Source organism: Centrocercus urophasianus, unplaced genomic scaffold (assembly GCF_019232065.1).
Source record: "Centrocercus urophasianus isolate 14NV4802_14NV808 unplaced genomic scaffold, USGS_Curo_1.0 seq_16, whole genome shotgun sequence".
Classification (NCBI taxonomy): Eukaryota; Metazoa; Chordata; class Aves; order Galliformes; family Phasianidae; genus Centrocercus; species Centrocercus urophasianus.
Genome location: NW_024884711.1, coordinates 3015548 through 3027888, shown reverse-complemented (window position 1 = coordinate 3027888; position 12341 = coordinate 3015548). Strand labels below are relative to the sequence as shown.

The 12341-nt window shown below is 45.3% G+C and overlaps 1 protein-coding gene across 2 annotated transcripts in view; it reads right to left on the bottom strand.

The window, feature by feature from the left end:
- Positions 1–11113, bottom strand: part of TRANK1 (tetratricopeptide repeat and ankyrin repeat containing 1) — a 52487-nt gene extending 41374 nt beyond the window's left edge. Inside the window, exons 1-4 of one of the 2 annotated variants that reach the window (XM_042817628.1) lie at positions 11057–11113; positions 2772–2901; positions 2210–2348; positions 490–613 (exon numbers count right to left, since the gene is read on the bottom strand). In XM_042817628.1, coding sequence (XP_042673562.1) covers positions 490–613; positions 2210–2343 — 258 coding nt within the window. In that variant the 5' untranslated portion in view covers positions 2344–2348; positions 2772–2901; positions 11057–11113. Of the gene's footprint in view, positions 1–489; positions 614–2209; positions 2349–2771; positions 2902–10414; positions 10595–11056 lie in introns of those variants that run through there. The other variant, XM_042817629.1, reaches the window with a different exon arrangement.
- Between the last annotated feature and the right edge of the window lie 1228 nt (positions 11114–12341).

The window sequence follows — 12341 nt, the reverse complement described above, 5'->3', positions numbered from 1 at the left end:
GCTGCTCAGTAGCATTGTGCAGTATTTAAAACAATGCAGATGTTCTTCAGCAAATGGCACCTAAGCATATTTATGTTCACCACTGAAGTAGGTTTTACTCTCTCAGACTCACGGTGGAGTCAACTTGTTCAAAACATTTCCTGGTCAATCCTGCATCACCCTGGGTCCCCAGCATCAAAAGAGTGCATAAGATTTTATTACTTGCTATCACCTCATCTGTAACATTAAAAAGCCAGTTATCTTCTCAAAAGCATTAGTACCTTTCCTGCTGGGATGAGAAACAACAAGCAAGCAAAAGAGAGCTGCTTAATTTTATTAGTAGTATTACAATAATATTAGAAGTCATTTTGATGTTCGTGTGCACAGCCAGATACTGATTCTGTAATTTTTATGCTATGGTACACCTTAAAACACAACAAAAAGCAGATATTGGCACTTGGTTTAAAACATAATACAGGCAAAAAGTTGCCAGCTTCAACATGTGAATACCTTAACATACTCTGGATCCCAGCGTAAGCTCTCAAAGGCTGAATGCATTGCTTCTCTCCATTTACCAAGATTGTACAAGCAAGTTGATCTGTTGCAGTATAATACAGCTATGTCCCCAGAACACCTGAAAAAAAGTTACCAGCATTACTGCTTAATCAATTAAAAAAAAAGAAAAAAGGATGTAAGGTACTTTGTAGTTAGTAACAAGAAAAAGTGCACACATCACCCACCTAACAAACTCAGAGGGTAAAACAGAGCTGTAGAAAGCAAATGCAATTTGAACATCAGCTACAAAATCTCTCAGTGGCACCCTAATGGTATCTGAATGACATTCTTGTCCCTTCTGAAGCAGAAGGCTAACCCACTGGACTACTGCAGTAAGTGCTGAACTCCATGATCCTTGATCCTTTCCAATGCAGTATGTTCTATGATGCTATGAGGGTTTAGTGACAGTTTAGAAAACCTAGAGACATCTGGGTATTTAGTGAAAGGCAGTAGCCAGGAATGGAAGAGAACGGACAGGAATGGGAGGAAAGGTGAAACAAATGCTAGACAGACTTTAGTCATCAAAGCATAACCAAAAAGTGTTTTACTGTATCATCAGTTGATGATGTCATCAAAATTATATATATTTATGTCAGAAAGAATGAAGAAATAAACATATTTCAGAGAACTGAACATTCTGAAATACCTGCATCTGGGTGTAAGAATTTCTGGAAAAAGCTTCCCAAAATTTACAATACTACACAGGGTAGGAGGGAGCCTGAAAAGTCTGTCTCGTCTGTGCTCAAATAGCTTGTGGCATGGTGCTGCATCCTCTGTCTTATTCCTACCTAGCAATTTACACTCAAGAAAGTTGTTTCAACTATATTGAACATGTTCAGAGCACACTCTCACATGTATGCAAATCTTGCCAAGGCAGTCTACAGCAAGGGGAAGGGGAATGCTCTGGAGCAGATCCCAGTGGGAAGAGAAAGCCCTGCAAAGGGCAGAATCAGGGCCTGGTGGAGATGGCCTTGTTGGCTCTGTCTCACTCCCAGCACAGCTCCAGACTACATTTTAGCATCCTTTGTCTAATGGCAAACAGTCAAACCAAATCAATGGCTGGTGTTACATCAGGTTCATAGCGTCGCTAATACATGGTAATAATGAATATTTAAAAGTTAACATAATGCTCAGCTACTTAACCATTAACCATCACATTAGCAACCGGTGTTAACTGAAGACAACAAACACTTGGCATTTGGAAAGAAATAGCCACAGAACTCTTTGGCTGAAGCTAGTTTTGAGCAGATTTTACAACACCAGGAAAGCTCAAATACCAAGAACAAAGTAACCTGCATGAATTGCTTTCAAAACAGTCAACGATCCATGTAACAACAGACACCCACATTCTCCCAGTAACTGGCACAGCAACATCAATCCATAACATCTCAACTGCAAAGCTGAACTAATTTAACACGAGCCAACATAATGTTTGGAAAAATAGTTTGGACCTTAATTATAGTTATTAATAATGTTCATAAAAAAAACATTTAAAGTTGCTAACTTACACATCAAGAACAGCAATTTCTCCTTAATTACAAAACTGATACACCAAAGAGTGTGACAACAGACATAAGAAAATCATGTGTCAGGGGAAGAAATACAGTTCTGAGTTAACCACAGAACTGAACACATTTAATTACAAGCTTACAGCTTGTAATTAAAGAATACTTACAGGCCCCATTGCCTTAACTGAACGAGCATATACAGAGCTTGATCATACTTCCTGATGGCCAGGGTGTAATTTCCATTTTTAAAATCCTGATTCCCATCTTGTTTCATAAACTGTGCATATTCCATGGCATCCATGCTAACTGCGAGAGGAAAAAAAACAAAATAAAACCAATAACCAGAGATCCATGAGACACATCATTCCCCAAAATCCACTTCAACTTTCATTTTAGGTTTTGCACCTCCTTGAAAAATAGGACAAAAGAGTACATCTTTTTGCTATGTTGCAGTTGGAATAGTAAAATGTAACTCAGGTACCAACCTCATCTATGCTTTTGATACATCAACTTTCCAGCTATTTTTTAATCACATTTTTCTCATTGTTTCCTTTGGGTCTCGAACTTTCTTTTTTAATATTATAATTATTAAAATTATTTAAATGCATTCACCCTCTTTAAAAGCAGGATATGAATCTGAAACAACGCAGCTCATATAGTTAAGAAATACATGAAGCTGCACTTTTCAATTAGTTAAAGACAAAACTAATTAACTTGCTTTTTATTTACCTTTATGACTTTTCCTTTATCCAGCCTTTCCAGCAAGACATTTAATAATCCAATGTACACAAAATCGCTTTGAAACTTGATTACTGCATGAAACTGCTGTGATGTCAGTCTATTATCAGTGCCTGAAGACCTTCGAAGAAATTGAAAATCGTTGCTAAAATAAATACATCCAGCACTCGGAGAAATCAAAGGTTGAAACAGGCATCAACTGCAAGTGGTAGAAAAAGCATTTCATAATTAAAACTGTAAAATTAATCTCCTTACATAAAAGTAATCGCCGTTTCAAGAAGCAGGTAATCAAATACAAGGGGAAAAACAGCCACACGCATGCTGTGAGACAGCACGTCAGGATCACAGACGAAGCAGAAAGTCTTGAGCAGAATCATTCTCCACAACTGGATCAGACTTTTAAAAGCCATCGCCGTTACCTGTGAAAGTCTCTTTTAGTCTCACAAATCTCAGTACTAGCAAATAAGATTAATAACCCCAGAAGGAAAGCACAGGTTTACTAATTATCCTGGTGTTAACCAGCATGGAACAGAACCAGAGACAACCTGTAACATCACAGCCTACTGATAGAAGCTGTAAAGGCTTTTCACAGCAGACCAAACGAGGTATTTTTAAGTATATGAGCCCACAGACAAAGCACCAAGTAACGCTGACATCTTCTCCATAGGTTCTCAAGGCAAACCCAAAAGGCTGCTGTACTGTCCAGAGGATTAAGAGGCGTGCTCTGGGTGGCACTGTGCCTTGTCTGCATGGAGATGCTCCATCAGGTGAAATGCAGTGAGCTCACAGGAGAAGCAGTGCACACCTCTGCAAAGGCAACAACAAGAGAACCAGGTGCTACAGCGAAGCTCAGAGCAAGGCTGCTTCTGTCTGGCTGCAGAAAGGCCACTCAGAAATTAGGCCCTATTTATTTCAAGGAATAATGCTCCGTGATGATGTATGCAATGCAAACGCTGCAGGAAGAACTAATTAAGCTCCTGGATATAGACTAAACTGACTATAAACTGACAAATAAAAGGTTCCATCTATGCAAGGTCAGGGGAGGTATGATGACAAGGCAGTACTGGAGGAGTAATTATGACAATTATGCCATGCAAATTAAATCATCACTTCGCTGAACCACATGCATATAATATAGAGTTTCAAAACGCTCCTTATGAGACAGCAAGTCAAGTGTTCTCATAGCTTACGTGGGTCTTCTGGACACTGCATAGTATGAACATTACTTAAGGGGAAAAATAAAAAAGGAGGAAATAAAAAACAAATGCTAAAATATAGTTCCATCTTTTTTTTTTTTTTTTTTACACCCTCAGAAGGTTAAATAAGAACCTCCCCATTCAGAGCAGATTTCCAGCTGAACACATATTCCCATGCTTTTCCAGCTTGCCAGCCAAAACCCCAAACCATAGGCCATTTAAATCACTGGGATGCCTGCTGAAGGCTTTAGCAACAGTACCCAAGAGATGCACAGACATGCAAATCTGACATGTAAGTAAATTACCTAGAAGAACTGCTGTACTGACTAACACAGTACGTCTTGCTATTGCCTAACATCTTCTTGAAGCATACACAGTTTTAACTCAAAAAACAGAAGACTGACATCTAGTGCTTAGTGTTGAGTGTGGCTAGCATTGAACAAAAATGTCACCCATTCCTATGCCTCCCATTGGCACAAGGAAAGAGAAATGCCTGGACCACAAATGCATCTGAACATAACTAATAAAAGACTTCGCTTTGGTAAGAAAGGTTCCTTTCCAAAAGTAGGGGTTCCATGACACCGAAGATGTCCATCTCTCTACAGTCTCTCCCAAGCCTCTCCACACTCCCTGCCATTCAGCATCCTCTGGTTTTGGGGAGGGCTTCCTCAAAATACGATAAATACAAATACTGACTGAAATGATGAACAGTACATTTAGGGAGATTGACAGCGTGATCAGAGGAGCATTCAAAAACTGCATAAAGGATTCAAAGGAGAGACTGGGAGCCTGCTTAAAAATCACAAGTTCTGTAGAATTAGCAACTCCTTCTAGAGCTGAATGCCACACTGTATGCAGATGCCAGGTACATATTTCCATCAGTGTTTTCAGTAGACTCTACATACCTATGGCTCCACAGAGCAGAGTGGCAAACTTAATTAAGGCCCAGCATGTTCTGAGCATTAAAAGAGAAAAAATTATGGAATGCAATCCCTTGAAGAGCAGTTTTAGAAGAGAAAGCATTTTTTTTCCCTCTCTTTACAGAAGCAAGCTAGCAGCACCCAAAAAGTTTACAAATATCCCAGAATACTGGCAGTCTGCCTGCACTTTCAAGGCCATGCTTTCAGTACAGGACCTGCAGTACTGATAAGATTTCTAATGAAACTCTCTGAAAGCAGAGAGAGGTTTGTTCTGAAAGAACGTCTTTTCCCAGCCAACGTGGGCTATGCCTGCATTCTCAAAAACATCAATGGTTTACAGGCTGGTTCGGCCCAGTTCTGTGAGTAGTGGGGCAGGGGATCCATGGACCCACACCCCAGGAAAGGGGAAGGTGGGAAAGGGTAGGAAGATGGGTCTAAAAACAAAACAGCGGCAATGATCTGAGGAGAAACAAACTGATTCACTAAACATGATCTCGGAATGCAAGATAGCATGCTATAATACAATATAATTAGAATTGAAGCTAATAAATCAAATAAAATGAGAAAGAGAGCATCCAGAAACAGAAGGCCTTACTCTAATGCTAAAGGTGAGACAGCGAGGGAGCACACGTGCTGCTGAGATGATCAAGAAGGGAAAAGGAGTGTCTCTTGATTTACAGTTTTATCTCTCCCTCTGAACAGACAACGGAAACAGAAGAGTGAACAGTCCTCCGGGAGATGTAGTTCTTCTCTTCTGAGACAGGTATGCCCACAACTATCCATGATCCACAGAACTGGAGCACTGGCTCTTTAACTTCCAGTGCACTACATGACGTTATGATATGGAATACCAAGAACAAAAACGACAACTTGCCACCCGTTAACTTTTTTGTACGGCTCCTGAAACCACTAGAATGACTGTGGCAGCAAAATGGAGGACATCCCCTTACACTTGAGGAACTGCAACACAAGATTATGGAGTTAAATCACAAACAATCAGCTCCAACTTCTACTGTTGTGCCCTGCTTTTTGCTGGGATAGGGTTAATTTTTCTTCATAGTGCCTGGTATGATGCTGTGATTTGGATTGAGGAGAAAAATGGTGTAGATAACACAGCCATGTTTCAGCTGATGCTGAGCAGCACCGCACAAGGCCAAGGGCATTCCAGCAATTTGTACTGTCCTGCCAGGGAGGGGCTGGGGGACAAGGAGCTGGGAGAGGACAGGACTGGAACAAATAACCCAGACTGGCCAAAAGGCATATTCTGTGCCATATGTTCTTGTGTTGAGCAACAAAACCGGGGGAGCTGGCCGTGGGGCTGCTGGCTGGGCATTGGTCAGTGGGCGGTGAATAACTGCATTGTGCATCACTTCCTTTGGGCACTTTTTGTTGTGATTAGAGTTTTAGTTTGCGTGGTTGGTCTTTTTTCTTCTTTCTTTCTTTTCAGTTTAGTAAATGTCCTTATCTCCTACCACAAGTTCTTGCACTTCTCAGTTCTCTCCCCCATCCCTCTGAGGGAGGAGTGAGCTGAGTGGCGTTCAGCTGCCTGCCAGGTTAAACCCAGCATACTGCCAGTGTGCAAAACGCCCATTTACTCCACTCTTGAGTTACCACAGTACTCTACATCCCACTGAACTGCTTCAATCAGACTGTCCTCAAAGGCAGGACTGTTTGGGGGCTTACAGAGCTAAGTGTGATTCCTCTTGCTTCAGCAGATAAACTTGAAAACCCAAACGCTCTGCCACAAAACTGATTTTTCATCCTTGAAAAATGTGGTGGTCCTTACACTGCTTCCAAGAGGCCATCTTGTGCTTTCTGAAAACTTCATAAATCTGAAAGTGAACCTGAGCAGCTCACTTGTTCCATCTCCATCCAGTTTACATGCTCTAAGAGACAAAACCTCCTAAACCCCTTCTCTCACATTTTATCATTGAGCTTGACGTGGTACAGCACAGCGTATCCCCTTGGCGTTATCTGCCTGTTTGTGTCCCCTCCCAAAGTCTTGTGCACCCCCAAATCTATTCATTGGAGGACAAAGTGAGGAACAGAGAAAGCCCTGATGCTGTGCAAACACTGCTTCAGCAACAGCTAAAACAGTGGTGTGCCATCAGCACTGTTTTGGTCACAGACCTAAAACACAGCACCCTGCCAGCCACTACCAAGAATCCACGTTGGTAGTGAATTAACTCCATCCCAGCCAGTGCAGCAAGTGCTTGTTTACAGAGGAAAAGAAGAAGTTTCTACACAGCAAGGCTTTTAATTATTGTTGGTACTGGAGGTCAAGCCTACAAGTCTCAATCCTATGGTGTTACCCTGACTTAGAATGTTTTTATTCTTGAGGCACAACCGCTTTCCATTTCACATTTCACCAATGTTCAGGGAGCCCGTGTTTCCTCACCAGGCAGCCTCTAGGCACTCATTACCTGCCTAGTAGCGAGTTTAGAGAAGTCTACCTTGAATGCGTGCACTACCTCTCTCAGAGTGAAAAGCAGAAAAATACTTCATATGGCAGCTTTGCTTTTCCATCTCGTACTGAAATGGCAAACAAAAAGTCTTGAAACAGTCTGTGCTTTGAGAGGAAGCCTTGGAAAAGTGGCAGAGATAAAACACACGATTTCTGCAAGCAATATGAACGGGTTTGAAGTTACAAGGCCTAAGTGGACATATTAAGAGAACTCATGTGGAAGAAGAGAGATGAGATTTTGGCACAGCCATTCTCAAGGATCTATTTGGACTGGAAAATGTCATACTGATATTTGTGGATACTGAGACATTTTAATCCAGTGTTCTGGCAGTATCTCCTACGGGCTGTTTCTAACCCTTGCCAAACATCAGCTCATCTTGGAGAAGCTGCTCCTTTCAAATTGTTTCATTCAGAAAGTAAAACACCTTCTCACTCTGCAATGCAAAACAACAACTTGCTAACAGTTACCTTTCTAGGTCTGTACCAAGAATCCAGACAAAACCATCAGTCCTAGAGGAAATTCTTCACTACAACAGTGGTGAGACAGTGGCACAGGCTGCCCAGAGAAACTGTGGCTGCCCCACCCCTGGACGTGCTGAAGTCCAGGTTGGATGGGGCCCTGGGCAGCCTGGTCTGGTGGGTGACAGCCCTGCCTATGGAAAGGGGTCGAAACTGGGTGCGTTTTAGGGTCCTTTCCAAACCATGCCATTCTGTAATTCTACAAACCCACCAAACCCATGGGCTATTGCCACGTTTAGCACCATGTCTCACACACAAGTGCTATGCCTGTATCTGGAAAGTTAGCTGTGAGACTTTTCACCTCCACAGTTTTGCTTTTGAGATATTAAGCAGTTGCTGGTGCCTGAGCTAGATGAAACATCCCTGACCAGCTTGCACTGAGCTTTCTCCAGGTTCTGGATCAAATTGCTGACTGTAGGGCACAGACTTATTGACCTGTGGCACATGCACACCACATACCCGGGTACAATTAGCACAGACGTCTCGATGTTCCGTTACTATCTCGAATGCTGTGTACAAAGCAGATAAGCAGCAGATGTGTGCAAGGCCTGGGTGAAATGAGGGAAGCTGAAGACAAACACGAGCAGACAGACTCACACACTGCTCCAGGGTCCTGCTCTGGGCAGGGCTAGCCACAAAAACCTGAGGTCCTCTTCTTCCAGATAATGCTGAGCACCGGTTTCTATTTACGCACACTGTTACAAAGCAATTATTACTCATAACTAAGCCCAGCTGACTGATAACTCCAGCTCCTCACACACCAAGCGCACGTAACCAGCCCTGCTTGCAGCTCAGCTCCCTTCAGAAGCACAACCAGCAGCAGGGCCACCAAAAAAGGACTAAGCCCAGCCCAAGCACAGAGTCAGCCTGCTGCCTTGCAGCAACTTAAAAAATCTAAACATAAAGTTGCTGCTAAAGTGTTACCAGTGAATCCTCAAGAGGCTAGATTGGTGGCTGACACACATGCAGGATAGGCACTATGCCAGGAAGCAATATTCAAGCTCAAAGAGGGTAGATTCAGGTTAGACATAGGGAAAAAGCCTTATACAGTGAGAGTGGTGAGGAACTGAAACAGGTTGCCCAGTAATGTTGATGCCCCAACAGATCCAGCCCAAGACGAGGCTGGATAAGGCTCTCGGCAACCTGATCTAACTGTGGTAACCCTGTTCACTGTGGAGGAATTGGAATACGTGGCGTTCAGAGGTCCCTTCCAACTCTAAGGATTCTATGATTTAAACATGGCAAGGCGACAGCAATCAAAAGCATGCTACCAGAACAAGACAACATTTTCCAATTTTCATCCCAAGACGCAAGACAGGCACCCCCACAGCAGGACAGCAGCTCTGCACCCGCTCTCTATGGAATCAGAGCTTCATATCCATTAGCTGCACTGCATAGTCCTTGCAGGCTGGCTCTCTACAGTCCAAATTTCCTGGGTCCATCCTTAATCCCATATGGTATCTTCATATCATCAGGACTGCATCTCATTTTGGGAAAGCTCCTGGAAAAAAAGCCACTGACAGAAGAACTGCATCTCTCAGCTTGCAGGCAAGACCTTCACGTGTTGCTGACCAATCTGGCAACAAAGGTCTTCAAACATAGCCATGCCCTATCATCCTTGATTTAGGGTGCTCTCAGCACTCTTCCTCCTTCCCTTGCAGCCTTGCACATGGGATCTGCCCCTCTTTGAAGGCTGCCTTGCAGTTGGCAGTGGTGTTGGGCTTGGCTTTGCTCCCCAGCAAACCTTGTTTTGCTAAGTGAAACAAAACAGAATTTTTTCTTTCAGTTTCAAATGGTCCTTCCCCTCTTTGTAATCCATCAGTAACAAATTACACCTCAGAGAAAGGGTGGTAAATACGGCAAAGGCAGCGTTGTGTTTTCTGGAAAAACACAGTGAATACATACAAATATTTACAAACTAGCACTACTTTAACAAACTCAGGACCTGCAGCTCCCATTTTATATACTCACACTGAAAACACGTCCAACATTCTATCTAGGTGTCATCACTGTTTTGCAAACATTAACAACAAAAATTCACAGAGCAGTGGAAATAGTTAATCTCACTTCCTATGGCCTGAAACAACAACCCCAAAATCCACCATCCAGCTCTGCCACACCAGCCCTAACCCAGTCCAAGAGGGAGGTATTTACACTGCTGCTCTTGTTTACTCAGCCTGATGATGTTCCTGTCATCAAACAGTGATGACCCAGTAAGAAAGCAATGGTAACAAATGGGCTCTAGATCAGTTCAAGATAGCAAAACATCTGGAAAGGAGAATAAAAACTGAAAACTAACCAAAAAAAAAAAAAAAAAAAAAAAAAAAAAACCAGCAAGATTTCCCTAACAGCAAAGTCTTCAAGCCTGTGCACTTGGCATGTTTATTTGCACACAGGTAAAAGCTCTGGTAAGAAACACTCCTCTTTGCACGTTTTCTTGACAATGCAAAGCCTGTTCCCATTTGCACTAAAATCATGTCACCAACCTGAGGTTAATTTTCTGTAAATCAGGCACTAAATAAAAAGGTAACAGACCTTTTGGGTTTTGCTCTTCTGAAGCGCACACGGTGCTCCAGCTCCCTCTCAGATGAACAAGTCTGCTTCTAAGTGACCATTCCACGACCTCAAACACAGCACTGCTCTCCGGAGAAAGGATCCAAAACCACTGAAGACAACGCTCAGCCGGGGGGCCACACGGAAGCTCTTCCCTTTCAGCAGCACGCATCGCCCCCCGCTCCTCCGTGCAGGACTGCTGCAGGAAGGCCGGAGGCACATCCAGCTGCAGGGCAGGAGCAGCACGAACGCACCCCGCCTCCCCTCCGGCCGCCCCACGCACCGCCCGGCAGGCTTCCACCCCGCACGGCCACCCCTCATCCGGGAACTACGGCCCCGCTCCGGCCGCGGCAGCCCCCCGGAGGGTTCAAGGCGAGTTCGGGCGGCCCCAGCGCGGCGGGACGCCGCCCCCGGGGAGCTTCTACCCGCGAGACGCAAGCGGAGCCGTGCAAGGCACGCAAAGCCGCGCAGGGCCACGCGATGCACGAAGCGGTGCAGGGCCGTACCACGCACGCAGAGCCGTGCGGCGGCCGCCCCGACCGCCGCTGGAGCTCCAGCCCCGCACGGAGCGGGCGCGGGGCAGGCGATGCCGCACCGCTGCGGACGCGGACCGTGGCCACTTACCCGCCCGCCGCCGAGCGCCGAAGCCCTCGGGCTGCGAGCCCGCTGCCGCCCCAAAACACGGCGGTGTCGCGGCCCCGCCCCACGCCCCTCCCTGAGCATCGCGTCACCCGGGGCCGCCCGCGGGAATCGAAACCGGGAGACACCGGGCCCGGGCCTCGCGAGCCGCGCGGACGTTGGCGGAGCGCCGAGGGGCGGCACTGAGGCGCGAACCGGCGGGGCTGCGTGTGGGGAGCCCAGCGCCGTGCGCCTCGTCTGCGCTACCGCGAGGTTCTCGTGGGCTCCTCACGCAGGCAAAGAAATCGATAAACAAATGATTAACGCTTCGTGAAACAGTGTCAAATAACCACGTCCAACCAGCACACGATACTGCCAAGCCCACCGCTAAAACGTGTCTCTAAACACCACGTCCACACGGCTCTGAACCACCTCCAGGGATGGGGACACACCACCTCCTTGGCAGCATGTGTTCCAAGCCCTCACCACCGTTTCTGTGAAGAAATGATTCCCAGTATCCAATCTAAACATCTCCTGGCACGACCTGAGGCTGTGCCTCACATCTTTTTTCACCTGACAAAAGAGACTGGTGCCCACCTTGCTGCAGCCCCGTCAGATAGAGCACAGTAAGCTCCCCTGAACCTCTTCTAGACTGAACAGCCCCACTTCCCTCAGCTGCCCCTCACAGGTCTTGTTTTCCACTCCATCAGATTTGGTGCCCTGGACACATTCCAGGAATGGAATTAAACCCCTTCTTGCAGTGAGAGGCCCAGAAGTGGACACAGTGCTTAAGGTGTGGCCTCACTGAAGTTCATACAATAACTTACTCTCCTTGAACAACGCTTACACAGGTCTATGGCACTGAGAGCCACAGTCTGCACACAAATTTCTGACTAAGCATCTGTCAGCTGCCCATGTAGTGGCTAGAGAACAGGTGCAATGCCAACCCTGGCATGGGCACTGCCCTCCTTTCGCTCCATGCCGAATGCTCAAAATACTGGGAAAAGCCACTGTTTAAAGAAGTGGTCAACACTACTGCTAATAATGGTGTTTTGGAGCAGCATGGATACCCAGTGGGAGAACTGCAGCTCCCCTGCATGCACTTGTTTACTAACAGGTCTAAATCAAAGTCCTCAGGTGGGATTTTTCAGTTCTTATGCAGCAAAAGTGCTCGTTCTTAAAAAGGGTTGGTGGGATAGAAATGCCTGAGGAAGGACTGGCTGACTGGGACTGATGCACCTGGCATTCCACTGAACCCTAAGCTCCCTCTGGTTGTCACTGACAGGATGCT